Here is a 26,737-nt window from a genome sequence, read left to right on the forward strand (position 1 = left end):
TTGCAGCTACTCAATTTTGTGACGGCAGTAAAATTAGCTTGCAGTATATCGGGCATGTATTTTCTTCAACTAGAGCATATTAAAGTACACCCGGTATACAATGTATATTGTATGAATTACACAACGTGAGATCCAAAGTCATGATTTTCATCATGAGGAAAATGGAGGAGAATGTGCATGAATTCCGGAAATGGGTTTAAAGTCGTCAAAGACACTCTGTAGACCTTCCCAGTTCTGTTCTTGTCATGAAGCCAAGACTCGAAAATCAGCTTCATATAGGACATGCCATGCATGCAATACTGACAACATATCAACAGTGGACATACATTGTACTTGCTAAAAGAGTGCATTGCATCAGTAGAGGAGGAAGGCTGTATCCTCTTTTCAGAGCTTCGAAAAAGTGGTCAGCGATGGAAGAATTAGTTAGTTATTATGAATGACAATTAGGCAATTACTGTCAAATACTAGCTGGAACAAAATCACACACACACACACACACCACTTTGACAACTGTACCACAACCACCAAAGTGCTTTAAATATTTGGTTGGGGATTTCCCATTTGTCCTACATGAGAAAAAAAAAAATCATTTTTTTTTGCATGTGGCATGACGCCGTAGGTTGATGCCAACTTGCCAGAGACCACTGCTGGTTACCCGAGGCAACACACTCAGGCTCTACATCATTTGCCCAGTTTTTGGTGTGCTTGTATAATGGACCACTTTACCAGGCTTGCAGGCTGCTTCTTCCCAAGATGTGGAACATTTGCTTGCATGAATTATGGCAGACCTCCATGTCATGTCGAATATGAAGAACAGTGCTTTGCCTCAAATATATCAACAAAAGGAGACCGTACAGCATGGTTGCATGTAACATCATTTGCTCATCTTGCCGGACCTCAAACCTGAGACTTTATAATGTTGACACTACCAGACGAGTTGGCTGGTGTATATATCGCAAACACACCATGCATGTGAATAAAGTTGATGGAACTTCTTTATAAAAACAACTTATTTTCAATTCAGGAAGCTGATGCTCTTCAAAGGATAAACATCAGCCTTCCTGCTTGCTTGAGCGCACAATAAATTCGTGGAAATTTTGTCCCTGAACCTACTTGCTATTAAACCCAATGGCTGGTCTTTGGAAAAGATTGTTGATTCCCTCTCAAAGACTAGAGTGAAAGCGAAAGTTTGAAGGAGGATGTTTCATCTAGGTTACATCCTTAAGAGCTAGTAAGCAGGTGGAAACTAGCTCTGCTGACTGGGTCGTGAATGGACAGGAAGTGGGTGTACTACAAGTCATTTGTACATCACACCAGTGCAGGTTCCAATCACTATAACATACTTGCCAACTAGTAAAATTTTATCAGATTCAGTAAGATTTTTTACGTTTAAAGTAGCAAAATCAGATTTTCTGTCATGGAAATCAGATTTTTTAAAAATATTTAGATATACCTTTCATGTGTATTTTCTGAAGATTTAACCAAAAGTAATATTTTTTACTTCAGTTTGCATATAAAATAAGATTTTTGCAATCCACGAGTAAGATATTTCATCTTGAAATGTTGGCAGGTATGCTATAAACGGCAATACTTTGGCGTGATTAATTTTTTGCGCTGAGTGGCTCAAAAATACATTCGCGAGTTATTGAATTCGTGTTGTGTGATAGACCCACACGATTCAACAAGTTCAAAATTTGCAAAGACAATCGCAAAGATATTTTTGTGGGTTTTGAAATTTATGCCAGCCAAAATAAGTGCAAAATAAGCAAAAATTTATGTACCACGAATATTTCAATGCTTACACTAGAAACAGGCTCTCCCTAAGCTATTTCTGTCTCAGATCTCCAAATGATTTCTGGTCAATTCGACTCAAATTTATCCAACACTCTTCAGTAAACACGCAAAAACATGAACTCTGATCCCAGCATGAATGCAACATGAACACATTCATTTCTTTGTCCATTGCTGTACATCGCGATCACAAATTCAGCCACTCTCGAAATTGTCGGGAAGTCCTGATTCGTGAAAAACTAAGTATATAATATATATATACTAAACTATATATATGTACATGTATATATAATGGTATATACAGATGAACACTGACTGTCAATTACTGCTTTGGAAACTTGAGATAACCAAACAAATGAAAATAGATTGCATGGAAAATTGCACGTAGCTCCAAGGAGAGACTAAAAAACACTATTTGACACAGTAACACATTAAGTGCCATCTAATGGACATAAGGTAGGAAGAGGAGCAACTCTCGGTTTTTGTCTTAAGAAGATTCATGGCTATTTGTGTGTATGTGTGTGTGTCTGTTGGCTTTTTTTGCCAGCTTTCCTAGCATTCTTGCAGACAATTTCTGCCAGTATTCAGTTTTATAGAGTTACTCTATAAATCATCACCTTGGTACAGTACACCTTGGTACTGTACCAAGGTGATGATGTCACAGTCTTTTGTCCTAGCTTAGGCTGGAACCAAGTGCGAGCATGAATAACGACAAGATAGTATTTACAGATTTTCGGGCCAGGTGAGGTTGTTGAGAATCGGTTTCCAAGGCGATGAATGGCTATGATGTGACATCACACTATGGTACTCTTATCATCACATGCTAGCTGTCAGAGAAAGTTTCCATGCACAAACCTGGTTTAGCTTTGAAAGTTGTTTGTCAGGTAGCAGGGAAACTCGTGTGAAAAATGGGCAATTCTCCCTAAAACATAGCATTTTGTTAGAAAATGCCATTCTCACAGCATCTGAAAAGGAAGCCACTAAAGGCCCAACAAATGTGCACTTTGCTGTGTACCAGACAGACGGTGAATAATAGAACAGCCCACCTCATTAAAACGGGTTAGTTGTGAAATTGACATAAGAAAAATGGAGGTTTTTAGATAAACTTTGTCTCCCTTGTCACATGTGATGAATTCATATTGCTTTGAGACTTTACCTGTTGTTTGAAGCAGCAGTTGAAACCCACTTGGCACTGAGCCAATGAGTATCCATGATGGGGCATCTCCTTAGCAAAGTTTCATCAAGCATTCTAGTTGTTTTCCTTTTATTTTTTTCTTATGATAAATAATTAGCCTTGCAAATCTCTCCTGTAAGTTTTCCTGTTGCACAGTACAGCACACAGATTATTTCCGATCTGGGGGATGTGCTGTTGGAAAGACTCTTCAATTCTCATTTCCTGTAATGTACAGTTGTTGTCAAGCATGATTTTAAGTGATAGCATGAATTAACATCTGCATAAAAATAACAACAAACCTAACTTTCTGTCTGTTCGTAAAGTCTCACCCTGTGAGGTACTGTAAAAGCAGAAACATTCAGGGCCTGAAACTTTTGCGAATTGCCACTTACATTCGATGCATATTGTAGGCAAAAAAATGTTCATGTCTATGTTACTTTCATGATTCTTGGCTCCTCACAAAATTCTCGAAAGTTTCATGCATATGGCTGATGATAAAACTTATGAGGGAAGTGCATTGAAGTTTTCTCAAGTGCTGGAGGCAGCCAAGACGTGTACACTTCATATTTACACACACACACATCTCACAGAGTTACTTGCCAGACTAGAACAGTGCCACCGATATGGTGTATCTGGTTCCTTCTCTGCCCGATCTGGCAGCCAGCCATGCCGCATCGAAATGGAACTCAAAACAGTCGTCGTTTAAAACATTCCCAGATCGCTGGCAACGGCCATGTGTCAAGCCCCCCGAATCATCTCATTTACAGCTTAATTAACACCTTCGATCTCGCCCGAATCCCCCTCGGTGGCACGGGAGCACTTTGCTGGCAGCTCGTGCTTATCATTCAGGGCCTGTAGCAGCATGCCCTGCACCTGTGCCGAGAGAGCAAGCTGTAAATCCAGCCCACATGTGCCACCGAGATTCCCCGCGGAGATGTTCCCCAGGGACTGTTAACTCTTTCTCTCTTAGCTTCAAAAAATTAAGTTCATGGGAGCAATTCCATACTTGAGGACCAATCTCTAACTTTTTTTTTCTTCTTTTTAATTTGTCTTTCCGGGAATAGATCCAAAAATAAACTGAAGCATGATTAGGTTAAATGTGAAAGGGAGCAGTGAAGGGTAATATACAGTGTAATTAGGAGTGCCATCCAAATATTTACACTTTCACATGATGACAAATGTTCAGTTGAAAGCCAGACCTTTGTTACAATGCTTAATGGGTTAGCATGTCTATTATTTTTTTATGACATGTAAAGTATCAAAGAAATTGATGAAATTAATTAATTTCCCATTGTGATATGACATTAACACTCCTGTTTTTTAAAAAAAAATGACAAGCATAATTTGGAAGAATTTTTTTTGTATAATCAATATGATAACTTCCTTAACAACTACATGTACATTGGAATAAACTCATTTTCTAATTATGCAATAAAAGTTTCAAGAGTGATAAAAATTTGTTGAAAACTTCCGAAATAAAAGGGAAGGAAAAATGGTTGAGTATCCATTCTACAATGTACCTCATGGAATTTATGTGAGCAATATTTGTGTGTGTGTGTGTACATGTACAGATATTTAAAGGGACTGATACAGGTGCCCCATGTACATATCAAATCCTCCTTTTAAATTCCTACCAATGGGAAGACTACGATGTTGGCTGAGGGGAAAAAAAAAAGGTCTGTAAAAGCTTGATAGTCTTCTCCGCTCGCAAGAGCCTATTGCATGAGCGTTTTCTGAAGCATTACAGGGATTCACAATTATGTCCCAATTGCCAACCTTACCAGTATGTACACTATAGTCTGCCCATGATAGGATCCCTTTAGGAGATCAAGCACATGTCTTGCACATACATGTATACACAGTTTTGGTAAGATGTACTACAGGAGAAGTCCTGCCCACATTCCAACTCGTTCTCACTTGGCTCACACGACCGGTGAGGGGACCCTCGTGCCCAGTCATGTGATAATCCCAGGGATCGATCAAACCAAACACCTCTCATCAGGCACGTCCCTGTATTCCGAGCAAGAAATCGTCAGTGTCGGAGATCTCTTGAAATGTGCTCTAAAAAGAGGAAGCCTGGGCAGAAATTAAAAAAAACAAAAACAAAAACACCAGACTGACTCAGAGAGTTTTGTGTCATATTACCACCAGACAGTGATGGCCAGTGGTTTCTATTCCCTGGTCACCACCATTGCCAGCTGTCCAAGGAGTATGTTTTTTCAACTTTGATTTTGTCTCACGAGATAAGAAGTCTGGAGCTACCTTAAAGCTGAGGTATCAGATGTTATTCAGTTAAAGAACATGTCGATAAGTCTATTGACATAGTTGGAATGTTAGTTTTAAAAATATTCAGTGCATCATTTCATGACAAGGTTATGAGAAAAGTCTCTCTCTCAAAAAAAAAAAAAGAAGAAGAAGAAAACCTATTTCTCAGGTAGTATTAACCATCGTGATGAGTTGCTAAAAATAAAGCAAAATTGCCCTATCAAGTCATCAGCAGGATCAGCCTTCAGTCTTCTTCGTCTCCATGGAGACCAAGGTAGCGGGTAACCCTTCAATCTGCTGACAAATTGTGTCCTTGGTGTAATCGCATAAGTTACATGTTTTACCCGTTTAGTTGTAAATACTTAGTAAAGATGAAATATGATGTGAATCCTTCTTTGAAAGATTGCAGTCATTTCAGAAGCTAAACTACAATGTCTGCAATGTCTATAATGTCTTTAGTGATCCGAAATCTCAGTGGGTTACAGAAAAGGGGGTATTGGTGTCAGGTATCTTTCAGTACTTTCAGAATAGAACAAACTGTTGAAATTCAAGGGGGCTTCCCGCGTGGCCAATCTCTGAAATCTGACATTGTCATTGAGACCTTGTCCTGTAGCGGCTCCATGTAACCGCTCTTCCTGCCCGACTGCGGCCTTTTCTCCTGAGCGGCAGAGTAACGAGGCCGATTAGCATCACAAGAGGATACGCCTGGTTGGGAAGGCGATTTCCTGTCAAGACTATTTTGGCCAGCAGCCGCCCGAGTCCCAGACCCTTTTGTAGTTCCTCCCGTCTCTCTCCTTTCCCCGACCGTCCTCTCGCAGTGACGGGATCCGTCTCCGGGAAAGTTCTCAGACTTTACCCACAATCCCAGACCGAAATGTTTTCGCGATAAAGGGATATCTTTACAAGACAGGAATAGCCATCCTCTTTGCAATGCCATATTATTATATTATTGTCCTTGTCGCCAGAAATGTTTTTTTCTGCCAGACATTGAAACATGGTCTGTAGGCATCCACGTTCAACCGACTCACCTAATGTGCCCCATAGTCTTGGAAGATGAGAGCACCTGGCAGTATCAAGTTATGTCAGTTCTGTGAACATTGCAATATGAAATATGTCACATTTCATTTCATTTCATTTATTTTCACTTCATAAAACATGCATACATGTGACAATAGTATGACAAGTATAACATGATAATGTGACAAACAAACAAACAAGCAAACAAACAACCAAATTTATTAAGTGAAGGGGTTAATGAGAAGGCAATGGGCCTTATTTAAAACTAACCCCGGGAAAGTAAATACAACATCATGCCTCTTCTTTCTATTGAAACCAATAGCTACTATGTGACAAGATGCATGTACACATTTAACTATATGCTGCTGTTTTCTCATTAATTCAGTCCAAATTGACAGAAAAGGGAGGAGACTATCAGATGATGACGCCTGGATTACCTTTTTTATTGTCCATTGTGGTTTTGTGAACATTTTTGTTATTTTTTGAAGTGTTTGAATTGAAGAAAAGGACAGACATACAAAACTAAGCCTGAATACTGTGTTTTTGCTTTTCACTGCAATCAGGGAGGTTGTGCAGGAAGTCACAGCCTACGTGCAGTGTAGAGAGACATGTAGTAAATGACTTTGAAGTGCTTGACACTGATATTTTTTTTTTCCACTTTCGTCACATTTTGCAAGTCACTCGCATGTTCAAGCCCAATCAGCTTTGGGATCACGACCCAAAAATATTTTGCAAAATTTGCTGTGTATTTCACAGTCATGCTCTTTTAAAAAACAAACAAACAAACAGACAAAAAAATTGTTGAAAGCTCACATATTCTTAGGAACATATTTTAAGCAAAACTTTTTGATACCAGACAAATACTCAAATTTGAATAATTTCTTTAGTAGTGCGTCCTTGCAAGTGGATAATGTAATGTTTTGATTTGCCGTTTTTTCGCAGTTTTGGTGTTGGAGTCACAGGAATGGCAGCATGTTGATGAGAATGACGTCCCTCTACGAAACAATGATCAGCAACGACACAGAAAAGGGGTAAGTTACAAGGAAAATAAGGCACGTCACAGAGAACAAAGCTCTGGAGACAAGATTTCTCCAAAGATGTTGACAGCAAATGTTGAAATTAATGCACAAGAACAGAAGTAATACTACAAGTACAATGTAAGTGGAAATTGAACAAATGGTTTACATTCAAAGAAATAATCACCTACAGTGATGCTCTGTCTAATTCCCAGCACCATAGCTGTCTTACCCCAAAATGAAGCCCCCACAACATGTTAAAAGAAACTAAGGCAATCCCAGTTGCTATATGGCTGCCATGATTTTTTTTTTTTTTGCTCTCCCGTATATTTGACATTTTTTAGATACTTGGTTTTGCCATCCCAACAGCGATATGAACAACTCTATGAAATTAAACTGTAAAGAGCTAAAAGCTTGTTCTGTCTTGAATGACATACACGTATAAGGGTAAAGATATCTTTTATAGTGTGTCAAACAGAAGTTTAAAAAAAAGGCAAAACATTTTTCTCTAGGTGAGAGGTTATATTACAAGTGGCATGTCATGTGAAAAAATAAGCTAAAGGCTGTGTATATTTTTTCTTTCTTTCTTTGTCAACTTGCCAGATTGATTACAAGAATCCTTGTCCAACCATTACACAAATTCCAATTAATGTTTGCCATTTGTCATTCCAGACACATTGCAGGAAATTTACAATGAGTGTCGAAAGTTCTTGATCAGAAAATGTTAATGTGGCCATTTTTCACATATGAGGAAATGCAAGTTGAATTACACATTCAGATCAGGCATACATGACTTTGAGCGTTCGTGTGTGCCATTTATGTATGTTTGTTTGTGTGTATGTATGTGTGTTTGTGTGTCTGCCGGGAATGTATTCTGAAGCAGCTATATCCTGGGCATTCCCCATGACAACAGCCTTGAGAAAATGAGTCACCCCAGTGTGTGCCAAAAGGCTGGAATCGACTGGGGTTGCAAGGAGAGACAAGTCGCCCAAAGTTCACGATTAAAACCGTGTAGGAGTCTTGCACCAACAAGTCATATAATGTCTAAATCTATGTTAGTCGTGTGCCAGTGCCAAGTTTACGGCCTTGCAGAGACGCGATCCAAAGTAAAATGGGCCTCTTTCACGTGAAGTCAGAATATTTTCATGGTCATATCTTTTATATTTCCTTTATTTTTTTCCCCCAGACTATGATTGTAGATGAAGAAAAGGGTTGTTCTGAAAGTGTGCAAAGGGAGAATTATTTTGCCATGCACGTAACAGGCATTCTGATGAATGAAGCAAGTCTTGTAATAACTCTGAACTCAAAGCTTTGCTTTGGAGAAAAAGAAAAGGAAAGAAGAAGGAAAGGATTAAGAAGTAAAAACAGTTAAAAGAAAAAAGGAAAAGAAGAAGAAGGAATATATCAGTAAGATGCATCTCTAGTTGATAACTCTCAATTCCAAAGATGACCAGGAATTGCCCTCTTAGTCTAGAGGGCTTCAGATGGAAATCTGCATAATAGCTCAGTTTATTGTGTCATGATTAGGGGGTAGTGCACATCAACCCTGGCATGGGCTACTCTAATGTCAAGGGCCAAGTACAGCCATAATTAGATGAGAAATCCCTTAAACCACTATGATACTTTCCTCACATAATTCTTGTTGATTGGCAAAAAAAGAAAAAAAAAAAAAAGGAAGAAATCTCATTCTTAGATTAACCGTTAGTGGAAATTGATGCATAATCTCATTAATCCCCACTGTCTCATGTCAAATGCTGTATACGCCATATTCTTGACAATTTGGCAGGTGGTAACATTCCCAGTTATGGGATGGAGCAGTGAATGGAGAAATCTACATGAAAATGTCACATTCATGTCAGGATCAGAGTTGATATTTTTGTGTGTTGTTAAATTTGAGAATGTCACCCAACTCACAACATTCGTGAAAATAAAAAGCCCGCAAAATGTATGCTGTATGCAGTAATGTGTATAGTTCGTAGAGAGTTCTTGCTGAACCATCATATTTTTCCTTTTCTTTCTCCTCCTCCTCCTCCTCCTCCTCCTCCTCCTCAACCTCTCCAGGGTGATGGATGGCCTAACGCTGATTCATCCGGCCAAGGTTCTGCCGGCCATCATTGACCTTAGCAGGGAGTGTCCGAGCATCCAGGACCTCCAGACCGGCTACCTCAAGCTGCAGTCCATGTGTATGCCTGGTGAGTGTCAGATGCTGTGGGATGTTGACTCACTTGTCCCCTTCGGAGAGTGTGGAAACATCTATAATGGGTTCAAAAAGAACTGGCACATGTCCTCTCCCGAATCCCAAATCCCCCTTCCCCCCTCCCCCCCCCCCCCCCAAAAAAAAAGGGCAGAATGCATATTGGGAAATTTGCTGATTTATAGGTACAAATTGACAAGCTGTAAATCTCCATGGTGCTTGTTCATCTTTGTGCTCTTCATAGAAAGTAGCAGCTCTTCATGTATTAAATAGAACACTATGTGTCTGAAAGAATGATGTGACGCACGCAATTCAAGGAAGGTGTGCCCAGAAGAATGACGTGAATGCACGCAAGATGCATGTTATATCTATGTGCCTAAAACTTGTTTGCATCCTTCTTCCTTGCACATCTTCCTTGAATCATGAGTGTTTCATTCTTTCAGACACAGGGCAATATTCCTAATCCTGACACAGTTTTGAGCTTTGTATAGCCATGTATTCCTGGCAAATTTGATTTTGGTTTGATGTACAATTACTGTAAAAGTGGAAATTTTTGCCGAGTGGAAATTTTGTGTGCATTTTGCACAACCAGAAACCGACGCAAATATAAAAACACACATTCAAATATTTTTGCGCATCATATGTTCCACTAATAAATGTCTTGATTCCCACTAATAAATGTCTTGATTCCCCAGAATTAAAAACACTTGAAATTCATCTCACCCACTCTTACAATATGTAGCCTTCATTATTACAAGTACTCTCAGCAACATTATGAATTCTCTGTTGTAACATACGTCCACACACACCATTACGTACATACAAAAGACTGCAAGTTAACAGTACTTGCAAACTCACCCCAAATTCTTTGCTGAATCACTGAGGCATGATCATAAAGCATGCTTCCTTTGTCTCGATCAAATAACGGCGTGATGTTTTTCGATAGGGCTAGTTTCTTGGATCAGAAGGAAAAAACAAGAACAACAAAAGAGCAGAGTTGAAAGCTATCCCACAATCTTTGGGTCCGGAGTTTGCGCGGTTTTGCCCATATTGAGGGAGCCATTCGAAACCTGGCAGTCATGTCAGACTCGTATCAGACGAGAAATCTTGTGGTACGATGTAATGCAAACTGTTGACACAAACACACATTCCCATTACATGGAAGATCTGATGAATCAGCAAGTCTTTTATGCAGTGCCGAGGATTGACGTGATGTGGAGACCACGCACAATTTGATCCCTCGATTACAACTTTCATAGCTTTGTTGCCGAATTTGGTGATGAAAGGGCAGAGGGGGACGGGGGAAGTGAGAAATTTTGAGAGCTTAATGGCTTTGACATTTCAAAATCTATTATTCCATTTCCCATTTTTGCTGAAAAGTGGAAAACACAGTTCCCCCCTGCAAATGGTTGTTAATTGAAGACGTAATTGGGATCCTTATCATCGGTCATCACTCGGCGCTCTGCCATTAAAATTTCGGAAGCAGAAGAAATCCCAGTCGGCAAGGAATGTTGCATAGATCTTGCTCGTCAAAACAAGTGGTCAGATTCTGGCTTTGAGCCAAGCATCTGTTTCAACTTGAGGTGGCTGTGTTCCTCCGATGTGCCCATTTAATAGCCAACGCTCGGGTAATTCAGCCACAAGCCGGCCGGCTACTGCAAGTACGTAGAGGCCAGTCGCAGCTAATTTTGGCTCCAGCAGAAATTGACCACAAATTAGGTCAAAGCAGATGGCCTTTTTGTTTTTTCTTTCTCTATGTTCTTTTTAGTGGATGAGTATGATATTTACTAGCTTAAATATGACCCACAGTCTGAAATGTCTTGTGCCCTTTTTTTAAGTGATTGGAGTTCTATAGCGTGCGAAAGAGTTGAATACTTATGAAACTGATGGAGATGTCCTTGACCATAAAAGCAGCTCAGTGAAACTGAACAAGTGGAGGTGAACAAGCAAAAATTTCAAGTCTAGTCAATGACCACAGAGATTTTGATTACAAAAGCTCAGCACATCGTTGCCTGCCCGGCAGAAGGACCCTAAGGCCTGCGCGCTCAAAAAATCACAAATCAGCAATGGTTACAATATGATAGAGCTTTCAAAACTGTTGCATTTCAATGTATGTCACAAACCAAAAATTAAATTTTGTGGTCGAACTATAATGCTAAGGCCCTTCTGCCAGGCATGCGGCAACATTACATCACAGACACACAATCATTTGTTCCTGTCTGCTGTTACCCAGCTACAGGTGTACAGCTGTATATCTGCCTCGTCACTCGCTTGGGAGCAACCAGTGAGCTTTAAAGGGATCGTATAGTTTTGGTTGAGACCTAACTTCAGGTTTCTAACATTTTGGAGTGAGATAATGAGAAACCTCTTATACAATATGAAAGAGCATTCAATTCCAAGAGGAATTCCACGTTTATTTGATGAAAATTGGTTTTGAAATGGCCGACAAATCCAAAATAGAGTAATCCAAATGAAAGGTGGAACCCACATTGCGTTGCAATCGCTATGTTTTACTTTTTGTTTGGATGTCTCAGCCATTCCAAAACCGATTTTCAGTAAATGAATTTTGAATTCCGCTTTAATAGAGTGGTACAATGTATGCTCTGTACTATACATGTATCATACAATGTAAGTGGTTTCTTGGTATCTTCCAAAAATTTAAAAGACTAATCCTCATCTCCACCAATACTATGCCATTCCTTTAAACCAACGACACCCGTCTTCCAGGGTGTCGCTGACTAATCTTTTTGTTATACCTTGTCCAGTCATTCAAATCTCACTCCAAGGCAGCAGCACGTTACTTCCCATGGAATCCCCAATGCAAGTTGTCAGATTCAGCAGTAATGTAAGGAACATTGCTGCAGCGTGTGAAAAAAAAAAAAATTTTCAATCAGAGAAGGTAGGGTTCAGTGAATATTTTCAGCAATAGTTCATGACAAAAATAATATACATGTAGCATATAATGTCTGCCACTCTACAGAATTGTTTGATGTATTTGTTCAGTGAAACTCAGTTTGGATGAGAAAGAGAAACAGTGTTTCTGAAAGCATGCAATGGTACACTGTACATAAATCCCCATAGACGTCAATTTAGCAGTTTACAGTGCAAAGTCACAAGTCTACATGTCCAACACATTCTCTACATCTTCTATTATATATCTGATAGAAAGTTTGTCATTGACCCAATAAACTGCGGTCAAGTTCTCAACACATTTATCCAAGTGTGTTTTAGTGATTACTGCCAGAACACTGAGTCATCATCATTAAGTGGAGCAAAGAGCTCTAGTGAAGAAAGAGCTCACTTCGCTTGTCCTTACGCTGCAAATGTCAAGGATTCGGGACATTAGTAGAGTTTCTGATTTTCAGTAAGCCATGTTGAATGATCACACAAAGACTGCACATTGAAGATATCGTCAGTCTTATGCCAAAAGGGCCTTAAACCACTTCCACTGTTATGCCAAAAGGCCCTTAACACTATTGACTTTGTTCATCATTAGTGCCCTCTTGGCATAACAGGGGAATTTACGGCCCTTTTGGCATAGGGCCGACGATATGTTGTCATCAGTGTTTTGATATAAATCAACCATGAAATGCATATTGATGATTGGTTGTGCTCATGTTGTGATGTTGTGTTGTTGAGTGACTCATCTCATTATCTGAATGTGTCAAGAAAATGATTAAATGTCAAGTTGTGCCACAAACAAAGTTTTCCATGCTGCGAATTTTGACAGCATATCAAAGCATATTCTCCTAATAAGGAGAACTAAGAGTATTTTACAGTACTCTGCTGTGAAATGCACTCAATAAAGGCACACATTTATGAAAAATGCACAGAACTTCTGATGAGGAAGTTCATACAATTTAACCATGAAATGCATATTGATGATTGGTTGTGCTCATGTTGTGATGTTGTGTTGTTGAGTGACTCATCTCATTATCTGAATGTGTCAAGAAAATGATTAAATGTCACGTTATACCACAAACAAAATGTTCCATACTGCGAATTTTGACAGCATATATCAAAGCATATTCTCCTAATAGGGAGAACTAAGAGTATTTTACAGTACTCTGCTGTGAAATGCACTCAATAAAGGCACACATTTATGAAAAATGCACAGAACTTCTGATGAGGAAGTTCATACAATTTAACTGTTGTGATATTATCTGGTTATTCTCTCATCACTCTGTATCTCTCTAATGCCAATGAACTTCTCGACGATGGGCAGCTTTTTAAAAACTTTCCATAATCTTGCTTTGCCTGCATTACTCGCAATGTAAAAAATAATGCATTCGGTGCGCTCCTCGACAGTTCCCATCATATCCACTCATTGGTGTACTTGTCTCAACGTGTGCTTATATTTGTAAGTGCTGTATTATCTTAGGGTTTTGAAATGTTCCATTTCATCTTAAGAAACTGAATAAGAAACTGAATATACATGTGTATGTCTGTTTTTTTTCCTTTTGCAGAGAATATAAAGGACTTCTGGACGACAGACGAGAAATGGTATTCAACGCTAGACAGTACAAAGTGGCTCCAGACAATAGGGTAAATGAAAGGTCCAGTTATTTCAAATGAGATAGCTCAGACTCTTTTGTATATTTTAAGATATGCTGGTATTGCATATGTACAATAAATATCCTAAATAGATTGAGCAGTCTGTTTGAAGCTATTGCTGGACAGACATACTGTCGAAGGAAACCATAATGCCTGGTTTGTTTTTCTCGTCCTCTCTGTTTTTGGAGGAGTCCCTCTTGTAGGGATTAGAGGTAATCGCCTCTATTTTTTGCAGTTGCTATGGTCCCCCTTATTTTTTCCTCCTTGTCTGAGGATTTGATAGCGGAGGAAGTGGCTACGTCGTGCCCCGTGCTCTCATAGTCATGTTGTGTTCAGTATGTCAACATTTTACGCACCGTCACGTCGTGGATTCGCTCTCTGCCTCCCCCCCCCCCCCCCCCCGAAAAAGAGAGAAAGAAAGAAGAAAGCTTCTTTCTGCAAGAAGGTAGGCTAGCTGCTGGCAGTGACCCGTCTCCACACCACCCTCACATGACGGAGGGAGGGAGGAGGAGAAAGGCAGTGTTTGATGGGGCTTGGAAGTTCGACTTTCACTGAGGGATGAAGGGAAGCAATTTTGTGTGCTGACAAATTCAATTAATCAAATTCTCTCTTTCTTCTCTTTTCTCTTTACTTGGTGCTGCTATCTTGTGAAGGATGCTATGAGGAAGCCACTCCGAGGTGCCAAGGACTTTAAATTGAAGTTGTGTCTTTTGTGGAAAATCCACTTTTAAATCTCTCAATAACCCAAGTATAAATGTTAATAAAAACCGTCATAAAACAAATAAAAAATTATATGCAAAACTTCCTTTTGTTTGAAAGGACAGAGAACTTGTCGTTTCTTTGTGCATGTTAGGTATTGACAGTGGCATCTACATACAATCTTGTGGATGGAAATAGGCATGAAATTTTGCAAGTGGTAAATGTAATTATGTATTGTAGTAGGATTGTTATAGATAGATTGAAAGAAACATTCTTGTTCCACATACATACAAAATAATGTTCCAGCTTCCTTGCATGCTCAGTCTCTCGCAAATCTTCTCAAAGGGTTATCTCTTGAAACGTGGAAGAAATACGGCATTTGTGTGTGTATGTGTGTGTTCTCGTGCTCCTGCAAGGTGAGGAAGTGCAGTAGGTAGTTGCGTCGCTAGACGTCCTGTATCCATCAGTGCAAATGGTAACAATAAAAGACTTATTGCTTGTCGTCACTCACCCTGCAAACATGGAACCCGGCGAGACTGGGGATATTTGTATAAGCGGAGAGAGTGGGCGTCCAAGGTGGCTTAGTGCTATTATTGGCCCCGTCGGCAGATTAGGCGACTTCTTGGAGATGATATTGAAGTATAGGGTATAAGACTTACAGGAAAAACAAAGATCACAAGAAAATTACTTTTATGCCACTCTGCATAAAAACCTCAGCATCTTTGTGAATGATTTGACTCAGAAGTTCTGTCTTGTTTTGTTCAAAAATTTTGTAATCTCACATCCTTTTTTTAGAACCTAAGGTATGGCTCTGGTATTACAAAAGGACTTTGGTTGTGTTTTTGCTTCTTTTCTTTCTTTTTTTTTTTTGTCTCTAGAGGGGGAAGTAAACCAAAGTAAGAAGGGCAGAGGTTGTGGTTAATCTACAAATTGGCCACACAAAGAATAATGCCTATTTCAAATGCTCATTACTCTAATTTTATCAACACTTTTTCTGCAATACCCTTTGTGGCTTAGTGAAGACAGGTTCACAAGTAATGCAGTTATTTTGACAATGCAAAGAGAACTTTATTGTTAGTTGAGACTGAGAGTGGCCTCATATCTACATTATATCCTTGTGGAAGTTATGCATTACCCTTGACTACGTGTGGAGAGGATCTAATGTTATGCCTACATCAGTTGTTTATTCAGAGAGATGATTCCATTTCCTACCGGCGGAAAGCGGTATGAAGAGTGCTCTTATTCTATTCCCGGGAAGTAAACACAACAATCTTGATTTCACGGCAAAAGCACTGCTGCAGCTCTTGTTAGTCAGGTCTAGTCATTGGATTAACTAGCTTTCCTTCCCCATCACTTGAAACCTCTACCCCTTCCCCCCCCCCCCCATCCTCCTTTCCTTCTTCCCTTTCCTCCTCGGCATAGGGAGGCAATGTTGCCATGGATTGTGTGTCGATGGAGGCTGGAAGCAATTAATTTGGTACGTCTTCCAGGAGATCTAGTCTGGGTGCCTTCCGTTTTGTTCTACAGCTCTCCTCGGCATTGGAAACTTGGCTCCACAGAGAAATCCTTCTCTTGGCGCGGGATCTTCCCGCACCTTTTGAAATGTCAAGGCGCTGGCGCTGTTTACAAGGAGCAACAAGCCTGTCACATGTACTCGGAAGACACAAACATGTTTTTCAAATCAATCTCAAACGTCTGGGTCGTGTCAATCGACTCGGCTGCGTAGAATATCAGCCAATCAATCATCTTATCATGATGCGATCATTTCAGAGCCAGTTAGCGTGATTTCATGAGATTTCTGGCATTTGCAACGTGATATCAGATTTAGTAAAGAGCAAAATTATTACTTTGTTTTTCTCTCCCCATCAATGACTGTAAAATAATAGTTGGAACATTGTTCTCTCCCATTTCCAAGTTGTATGCATTTCCGTGGCGACCAGGGCAGATTACTTCAGAGCTTCGGAATACTAGTAACAGAGATGCAATTGTATGGATCACCTGACTGAAAACGTCCCCCCTCTTAGAAAGTTGTTTTGAATGAAAGGAGTGAATTGAAAGCATCAACAGAGTGAAGTTGTGATATAGCCTAGATCATTTCAAACATCAGGAAGTCAGTCCATGTAGTGTTTCTCAAAGAAGGAGAGGCAATCATGTGGGGCGTTGCCCCTCTGATGTCCATTAGCATGCTACATTTAGATGTTACTGTATTACATGGCTGTAAAGGAAAACCTGCAGCCAGTTTCTGTGTCAGATATGAGTGAAAGAATGCACTCAAAAGTCAGGTTATTAGAAAGGAAATCTGAACCTTAATACGATAAGAAGAAAAATCTTACCTTACATTGTATGTCCATTTTATGCAATATAAACTGTTATTAACTACTACAATGTTGGATATATGTTACAGCCACACACGCACACACACACACACACACACACACACACACACAAGAGGCCCAACAATGTACAATTGCTCAAAGGATGCCATGTTTGAGGATGTGTTGCCGTTTACATGGTATTAACTTTGTCATGATTTTCCACAAGAAAAAGTCCATTCTGATTGTGTTTTCAAAGCATGTCAGATAATGATCAAGTAACAATGATATGTATGTGCTGGTTTTGGTGAATTGACAAGAATAATCCATGTCTTTGCTATTTCTGTGGTTTCTTGCAGCACCTGTCTTTCCCTAGCAAAGCAAGCAGCAGACCTCATATACCTTGCAGAGCAGACGGTCATACTCAAAGGTTGGTCTCTCCCTTTTTTTCTCCTCGTTAAAGGGATAGATTAGTTTTGGTAGAGATGAGGATTGGGCTTCAAACTTTTAAGACTTTTTCAAACTTTTAAGACTTTTCAAACTTTTAAGACTTCAAACTTTTAAGACAAGAAATCACTCATGCAATAGTACAGAGCATACCATTCTAAGAGGAATTCAAAGTTAATTGATGAAAATCAGTGTTTGGAATGTCTGAGACATCCAAAAACAAATTATTGTTTTTAAAACAAATAAAACAAATAAAACAAAGTAATCCTGATGAAAGGTGCATCCCACCTTTTATTAGGATTGCTCTATTTTGGATATCTCAGCCATTTCAAAACCAATTTTCATCAAATATACACTGAATCCCTCTTAGAATTACATGTTCTTTCACACTTTATAAGAAGCATCTCATTGTTATCACCAAGAAAATGTTGACTCCTTGAAGTTAGGTCTCAACCAAAACTATACAATCCTTTTAACCTGTTGAAGACTAGTCACAAGTATATACTCAGACAGATGTTATCTTTCTTGTTCTCTGCTCAGTTTTGATGAATCTTGAATATTTGTCTCATTTTGCTATTCTACAATCAACTTCGTTGTAGGACATGGTGAGAAACTACACAGTAAAATCCACCTTTTTCTTCATATAAGAAAGCTACAAAGTCCCATACTCTCTTCAGTAGACATCTATCCCTTCTCTCAACCCTCTTTTTTATTTGGCTCCCTTTTTCTCATCTCCCTTTACCATCTATATTCCTCTCCTGGCTCACCCCCTCTCTCAGTTCTCCACACTCTAGTCCCTACTTCTCTTTCCAAGAAAGAAAATTGTAGAATTCCGTGATGGGCGATGGTTTTCCACCTAGTTACATAATCATTACCTCAATACAGTCATAACATTTTGCCTGACAAGTAGAAGGAAATCAAATCTGTACAAAGCATCTGTGACTTCCTTTACTTTTAAAGTCTGCACTCTCATTGCTTTAAAAAGCTACTTACACCCTAAGGTGTAGTTATGCTTTGTCCTCGATGCAAGGTTAAAGAGTTAAGTGCCGGAGGCAGCTAGGGCCTAGACCCCAAAATAGCAGACCATCACTCCCCCGACACGGCGCAGGCCAGTGCACTACCTTCCACGTGTTGGATTCCATTTCCTGTGGAGTGTGTGACTCAAGATACAGTCTTCATTGCCTCATCACAGATGCTATTCCCCTCAATTCTTCCCCCCCCCCCCCCCATCCCTCTACCCTTCCCTCAAGAACCAGCAGCCGAGGGTGCTCCGGTCATTGGGACGAGGGGTGTAGCTGCTAAGGATGTGTGAGACAGGAAAGAGAGGAAGCAGAGAGGGGAAAAAAAAAAGCACCTTAAACCCAAGGCTATACTTACTGTAACTAGCGACCTAGATTCGTGTGGGGGCAAACACCCGGAAGAACAGTTTTTAAGGATGATATCGCTGCCCATTCTCTTTTCAATATAAGTCAAGAATGGGCCTTAACTCTATGAGCAGGAGATACAGGAATGGGGTACAATTCATATGCAAAGAATGATATAGTTAATAAAGTTTTCACTCCCCTCCTCAGATCTTTAAATCTTCCAACTATATCAGGCATGGCTTGTCCATGGTAGACTTTCCTTATTTGATATGTCATTCCAGAAATACATGTAGAGTATTTTCTGCTTTTCAAATGGAAGTATTATGCTCCCACCCATCATTTGGCCTTTCAGTCAAGTCTAGAAATCAAGGAACAGTGAACCAAGCTTCTCATCCAGATTGACTTCCTCTTAAGAGCAAAGAGACCACTTATTTCAAAGTGATGTCATCTAGCACAGAGTGACACCCAAAAATTCTCAGCTCCCTTTAAGCGTCTCCCTGGCCATCTAGTGATGGATCAGTCTCCAACAGGGAGCCTTCATTTCCTACAGATTCCGCTATCTCCACAACGATTCTCAAGATTTGATTTTGACGTTGATGTTGATATAAATGTAGATGTCAAGATAGTTTGCAATCTGCAGTCAAACATCCCAGTGATTCGGTAGGAAATGCAGTTATTGTGATACCAAAGTTATGCCAATATCCCAGAAAGCCAGAGGCTAGTCACTGTGTTATGACAGTCATGCGAAATGATTATGAGGGTATAACATCTTCATTAATCCAGGTCATTTCTCTGTCACATGCATTTAAAATTGTGTCATCTGTCAGGACTGTGATTGTGCAGAACAGCTCTTTCTTGTTAATGTAGATGGCAAATATTTTGCGAGGCTTTTATTTTCCCGAATTTCATGAGTTTAAAAATACACAAAATATTACTTCTGACCCTAACATGAATGGTTGTGTCTGCATAAATTTCTCATTTTGGTACTGTACTCCAGGTTTGCAAGTTTAGCCACTCGTGAAAATGTCGAGAAGTCCCAATTCGCCAAGAAAAAAAAAAAAAAATAGACTTTGTTGAATATATGTCATATAAGGTAGTGTTTGTAGGTTTATGTGGTATTTGTTCACTGTCTGTATCCTACAGATTATTTCCAATAAGTTTAGGACATTGTCACACTCAGTTCCTGTACATCATGGGTAAAGTTAAGAACCATAATTCTGTAAATCGTATCTATTGTCCCCTTCCCCCTTTTTTCCCCCCTGTGCAGAGCATCAGGGACGTGACTACTCCTGTGTGGTGTCCAGTCTGGTCCAGATCATGCTGGACAGCCACTTCCGCAGCCAGCTGGGTTTCCAGACCCTCATTCAGAAGGAGTGGATTGTGGCCGGTCACCCGTTCCTGGACCGTTGCGGACACTGCGAGCCCAGCAATGGTCAAGAGGTTTGTCACTCAGATTTTTTTCCCATGGCCACCTGGCATTTGACATAACCACCTTCCCTTTCCCCTCATGTTACTCAGGCAGCTATCAGAGCTCCTCCCATCTTGTGTTGCACCTGCCATTATTATCCCCTGTCTGTGACAATCAAGCATTGTTCTACAACACCTAAACAGAATGTAGCTTTGTGATTGGTCGATTGCTCAGCATGTGACCTGCGGTTTAAAGTACCACTGCAGGCTGTTGCTGTCAGCCATGCAATTCTCCATATCGCATATAGCAAAATATTGTCCCAGAATGCATTGCGCAATCAACATCCTGGCTTTTATGCAGTCAGCTTAACTTCCGGTTATCGCCAACGCGTTACGTTCGCTATGCACTGCACCGCAATGCACTGCACCGCAATGCACTGCACGCCAACGCACAGTTTCACTTGCATCGGTAGCGTCTGCTCAACATCGGTCACGCAAATTTTACCTTTTCAGAGAGTGTCTTTCTAAAAGCTATTAATCATGGATGATCGCGAAAGATTCAAGAACTATTGCTGCCCCCGGCGAACTAGAGGCCCATTGCACTGCTGCTAGTGCTGAGTACACAGTTACAACTGCTGCACTGAATGTGCCGTGTTCATCTATTCTTCAGATCATTTATGAGGCCGACATTACTGAAACTATACCCCTTCACAGAATTCAGAGATGTTGAAATCCCTAATCTGAATGTTTTCACTTCACATTTTACTATTTTGACTTAGATAAAATAGTTGAAAATTGACCCATGTGTACGATCTTTTCATCGCAAGCGACGATCTCTATTACAGTCCCACATATACAGATTTGTGTAAGTTCTCCACACAAGAAGCCTATGGCAAAATTGTACACGATGAATAAGTGTGTGGGACGCTAGCCGTGCCGCTGCACGCAGCGTGCATGCATGCATAATAGCGTGCGGAGCGATAGCTGCAACCGGAAGTGGGGTTGACTGCAAATCGCTCCAAAATATGCCGATTAAATTAGTGCGCCGCCAACGTTGCTTCCTTTATAGCTATATGCGATATGGAGAATTCTGCTTGAGCAAAAATGGATATCGCAAGGCTGACATCACCAATTTCCTTGACTCCCATGGTAAACTCATGATCGACTTGGGAGATCTTGTTCCATTGCACAGCTCTGATGTCACAATAAACATACCATAGCCACCGCACACTCAACAGTTAAACATGTGCGCATCCTGTCTCTCATTTTACTGTAAGCAATTTTAACCGATCGGCTTCATTTACGACTGAATGTGACTGGGCTACTCACTCACCTTCCACAAAAATATGGTTGCCATTTCTGCACTAAATTGAAACAATCTGTGTCGACCACATCTGTGGATCCCAAGGTGTTGTATAATATAAATCTTGTGTGGTCTTAACCCATGCAGTTGAACAAGATTTCGCACTTGGTGAAAGATGAGGCGCACTATTCAACTCAACATCATGTTGTTGAATAAAGTACCTCTATCTTTCACCTCGTGCAAAATCTTGTACCATCATCACACTCCGAAGCATTCACTATTTGTGTACTAAAACATCCACTTCCCTCCTTCACCTAGCCCCCCCCCCCCCACCCCTTGCATGTCATTTTAACATTTCCATTTTTTTTTCTATTCTTCATATGTTATTATTATTATTTTTTTTTTACATAACTCTTATAAACTTGTTACAAATACTCATGGCCATTACATAACTCTTATATTCTTATACGTTGTAAGCCCTGCTTCCCTTTTTACCTTGGTCACTTTAGATATCCCTCTCACCATCCATCTCCATCTTTACTGCCCTTTGATCTTTCCTCTGGTCACTGAGACATGACCTTAAAAGGAAATTCCTTCCTGATATCACATTGCTATGTATGAAAACAGAAAAAAACAACAACAGAAAATTAGATGTGTGAAAATAAGGGGGAAAATTTTGACATGCCAAGAACTGTAAAGTTATGAACTAAGATATGATCTGTAAAATTTTAGAGAGTAATGCAAATTGGCAACTCTATGTGATGTAGATGTTGAGGGTTTTCCATTCCGTTTGTACACACAAATTCACCATTTTTTATTATTTTTTTTTTTTTTTAACGAGAAAAATGTCTTCATACTAGTTCTCGATATAAAATGAGAGTAATACATTTTTATGTATCTTCGGCAGCAGACAGGTTCTGTCTGTGCCCATATATTTGAGAATATTAGAATTCAACACTCATTACATGTACATCACACAGAGTTGTCTTTTTTGTTTTTTTGCGCTCTAAGATTTCGCAAGTCATAACTTTCCTTATAGTCTCATTCCCCCCCCCTGAAATTTTCTTTGATTTTTCGACTTTTAAAACAAAGCAATATAATATCATTATGGAATTCCCTCTATTAGCCCTCTCCCCCACCCTCCATTTTACACAGACAATGTCACTACCATTTTTGTTCTTTCCCCCCCAGGTCCCTCTGATGTTAAAAGCACCATTTCCCCCCTTTCTTCCCACTGATTTACATCTCAAAATCTTCAGTTTCTTAAACAAAGCAACGTAATATCATTACAGAATTTCCCTTTATTGCACCCTTCCTCCGTTTCCACACAGACAATGTCACTGCCATCCTTTGTTCTCCTCCCCCCCCCCCCATCCCTCTGATCTTAACATCACCATTTCCCCCTTTTTTTCCCCCACTGATTTACATCTCTATAAATGTTCAGTTTCTTAAACAAAGCAACGTAATATCATGATGAAATATCCCTTTATTAGCCCCCTCCCCCACTTGACCCTCCTGTTTCACAAAGAAAATGTCACTGCCGTTCTTTGCTACTTTCCCCCAAGTGACTCTACACTGATAGTAGCATTGATCCCCTTCCCCCCTTCTTTCCCTTATGAAGAAACATTGTTTCATCTTTGACGTACATGAGTGTTTACTTAATTCAAGTGCATTCAACAAGCAAACGCCTTTAAATAGATTTTTTTCGGGGAACATACTACGCAATCAGGCTTTTTTGCAGGGACCTGTCTCTCGCTTTCCCTGAGAGCAATGGGACTTTAACCCATGCTCCAAAGAACATTCACTATCTTATCACTTGACCTCATATTGTACTGTATACCAGGTCACAGTCTTTGTACATGCAATGCATGGGTGCATGTGTTTGTCCTTTTTTTTTCCCCACACACCCAAATGTAAACTTACCCTTTTTTTTTCTTTTTTCTCTTTTTTTTTTAGAGAGAGAGGGGGGGGGGGGAGGGTGTATCATATTATTTGAGATGCCTCTATTGTTGAGTATTCATAGGCATCAGACAAACACAAAATACTGCAGCTTTATGTTTGGCTTTTATGTTTGGCTTTTAAACATTTGTGAAGTGCCTTGCACTGGGTATTTTGGGGGAACTGGTTTTCTGTCTTCTGCAGATTGCTTTCTATCTGCAAGCATCTAAACCCGCTCAATCCCAGAAGCTAATTTGTAACTTTTTTTTGGTAATGTTTCAGTTTAAAATATCCATTTATCATGAGGATTTTTGTCATGCTTTTTTTTTGTGTGTTTTTAAGGTTAAGTAAAACATTCTCTTTCATTAAGCCCTTTGTTGTCCATATATGATTGTTTTCTACCTGCAAGCAATATAAACCTGCTCAATACCAGAAACTACTTTTCGGTAATGTTGTAATTTTAAAAATATGTGTTTATTTTGAGGATTTTTGTCATGCATTGTTAGTATTTTTTAGGGTTAAGTAAAATATTATCTTTCATTAAGCCCTTTGTTGTCCATATATGATTGTTTGTTTTGGCTGCAAATATTCGAAAGCATCTTCATTACTAATAGTATTTCAGTTATTCTCAAAACAGCAGCATGTTTTATACTAAGATTCCTGTTTCTATCAGAAATTTATAAATACATATACATTTGTATTACATTTCTTCATGATTAGGTACAATGTTGTACAGATTTGATAAACTGAATAAGTTGCATCTAGTCCTTCTCCTGTGCAAGTCGAGATCAGAGTTGACAATGTAATCATGAAAAGTTGAAAATTTCGGGGAACTGGACAGGCTAACTGCTTGCACGTTTACACACACTAGTGGGCAAACACCTCTCAAAGTTCAATTATTCCCCTAAAGCAAAAGTCAACAAACCTTACCAGCACTCATTCCTCGTGGCTTGCTTATATTCCATTCAGGTAGAGCTTGAAGGCCGCCCAAGTACTTGTTAGAACGAAAACATGAAGTGTTGAGCATGTACATAGATCTATTAGAATGCTCTTCTGACTATTAAAAGTAGACAATATCTTTATTTAAAAGAAGGCAAAGCAGAGACTGAGATACAAGTGTACACGTAATTGCACAGAGAGGTGGGATCATAAAGCCGTCAAGTCAAACTGAGAAGAAAAATTGTGACATGGGGTCATCAAGATATGGGTTCAAGTGCATTGGGCATAGGATCATAAGGTTATGGGTTTGATGGTAATAAGGCATCATGAGTTGCTGGTTCAAGCTGAGGATAAAGTGTGAGGCAAAGAATCAAAAGATTGTGGGTTTCAGCACATTTTGAAGGAAAAGGCATCTCAAGATTCAAGCGAATGAGGAAAATCCATGATATTAGGTCAACAACAGAATTTGGGAAGATAGCGAGCAAGACAATAATGTTTAACATAAGATTGATAGGTCGTAAGTTTTGAGCTGGATCATGATAGGATCGCGAGATTGTAGATTGGAGTTACTGGAAAAAGTGATAGATATGGGCAAGACATTGCACCCCTCACCAAAAAGCTGAGAAAGCTGTAGAATGCAGCTTGTGCAGGTACTCGCCAAAAGGGGAGTATTCAAGGAGTGCTCCTGTGAATGTTAGATAACATCACAATATTCTTACGATGACATATGATATTGCGATTGTAAAATTGATAGCACCAATTACAGAATGAGGGGAAAAGTTACTTTTATGAGGATGTTTTCCTGTGCTTTATTTCAGGCCCCACTGTTTCTTCTGTTCCTGGACTGTGTCCACCAGCTGATAGAGCAGTTCCCTTCGGCGTTTGAGTTCACGGACACCTTCCTCATCGCTCTGTGGGACAGCATGCACTCAGGGATCTTTGGCACATTCCTCTTCAACAGCGAGCGCCAACGCACTCGGACGTGCGTCAGCATCAACAAGGGCCAGTACGAGACCAAGCAGCTAGCTACCGTGTGGGCCTGGACTCTCCAGTTCACAAAGGACGACCAGGCACTCTTTACCAACCCCCTCTACATCGCCAAGTCAGAGCTCAACTTCAACGACAACTCACTGGATGATGAGGGGGACTTCAGCCAGGGGTGCAACGCCGGAATCTATCGCAGCATCCGGCGCCTCAACAACGGCAAGACCCTCATCGGATCCGACTTCAAGGAGATGGACAGCTGGACGTTCAACGGCGGCAAGAGGCGGAAAAACCCCAACATCAACGGCGCCAACTCGGCGAGCAGCGCCTTCTCCAGCTGGGAGGAGGAAATCATCATCCCCGTGCTGCAGACCCCCACCATCAGCTTCTGGACTCACTGCTACCTGCGATGGGTTCCCAGCGTTCATACGGTGGGAGGGGGTAGCCCTGCCGTATACCAGCAGCAATGCAAGCTGGTGGACGAGATCCAGCAGCTGCGAGAGACCCTGGATAACCTCCGGCGCGCTAAGGAGAACATCACGACCCCGCCGACGAAGCCCAAACGCAGGAGTCGACTATTCTTCACCTCGCAGGACGACGTGAGGCGGAACCACGAGTCGCTGACCTCTGCATTCCCGTTCACCATCAGCGACCTGGAGTTCCTCGGCGGCGATCGGCGGTCATTTCTCGCCACCCCGCTGGCCAGATTTCTGGGTGGACAGAGCCTGTTAGAACAGGAGAATGAGAACTCTGAGAGTGACATTGACGTGACGGAGTCGGTGGAAATGTGATAAGAGATGCCACATGATGAGCATCCCCTGGTAGTTGCAACAAACATTGTAAACTACTCGTAGGTTTGATACAGCATTAGCAAAGTCACAGCAACAACAAACTTCTATGTTGATCATGCAGATTCATGTTTCATAATTACCCGTCATAATCTTAACTTGCCAAGTCAACTCTTGTCTGGATAAACTGTGGTGTCGATCTAGATCATTTTCGTAAAATCCTCTGAGCATGATGCAGTGAGGAGAAGGTGCCAATTGGGACCATGAAGCATGACATTCAGAAGTGCCTGATGCTTATTTTTGTTTCTCACGTTCATTGTGTGAAACCGCCGACAGTATAATCATGCAGAGATTCCCTGGAATGTCGCAGCCGTAATCCAATTCCTGATATGTGATTATGCAACATCATTCAGTAGGCACTAATTACATGATCGTGCAATACTAAAAGCAGTAAGATTATCTGATGAAATGTGCAAACTTCCGTTCTGATTTGTCACTAAGATTTGTATATATATAGAGAGAAAGAATTCGATGCAAAAGTTTGC

The 26,737-nt window shown here is 40.3% G+C and overlaps 1 protein-coding gene across 1 annotated transcript in view; it reads left to right on the plus strand.

Annotated features, from left to right (window-relative positions):
* The window catches only part of LOC140230840 (myotubularin-related protein 10-like), a 95,316-nt gene extending 69,063 nt beyond the window's left edge, over nucleotides 1-26,253 (plus strand). Inside the window, exons 8-13 of the mRNA XM_072310985.1 lie at nucleotides 7,190-7,278; nucleotides 9,325-9,455; nucleotides 13,924-14,002; nucleotides 17,382-17,452; nucleotides 20,101-20,273; nucleotides 25,239-26,253. Coding sequence (XP_072167086.1) covers nucleotides 7,190-7,278; nucleotides 9,325-9,455; nucleotides 13,924-14,002; nucleotides 17,382-17,452; nucleotides 20,101-20,273; nucleotides 25,239-26,195 — 1,500 coding nt within the window. The 3' untranslated portion in view covers nucleotides 26,196-26,253. The remainder of the gene's footprint in view (nucleotides 1-7,189; nucleotides 7,279-9,324; nucleotides 9,456-13,923; nucleotides 14,003-17,381; nucleotides 17,453-20,100; nucleotides 20,274-25,238) is intronic.
* The last annotated feature ends 484 nt before the right edge of the window (nucleotides 26,254-26,737 follow it).

This window comes from Diadema setosum, chromosome 7 (assembly GCF_964275005.1).
Source record: "Diadema setosum chromosome 7, eeDiaSeto1, whole genome shotgun sequence".
Lineage (NCBI taxonomy): Eukaryota > Metazoa > Echinodermata > Echinoidea > Diadematoida > Diadematidae > Diadema > Diadema setosum.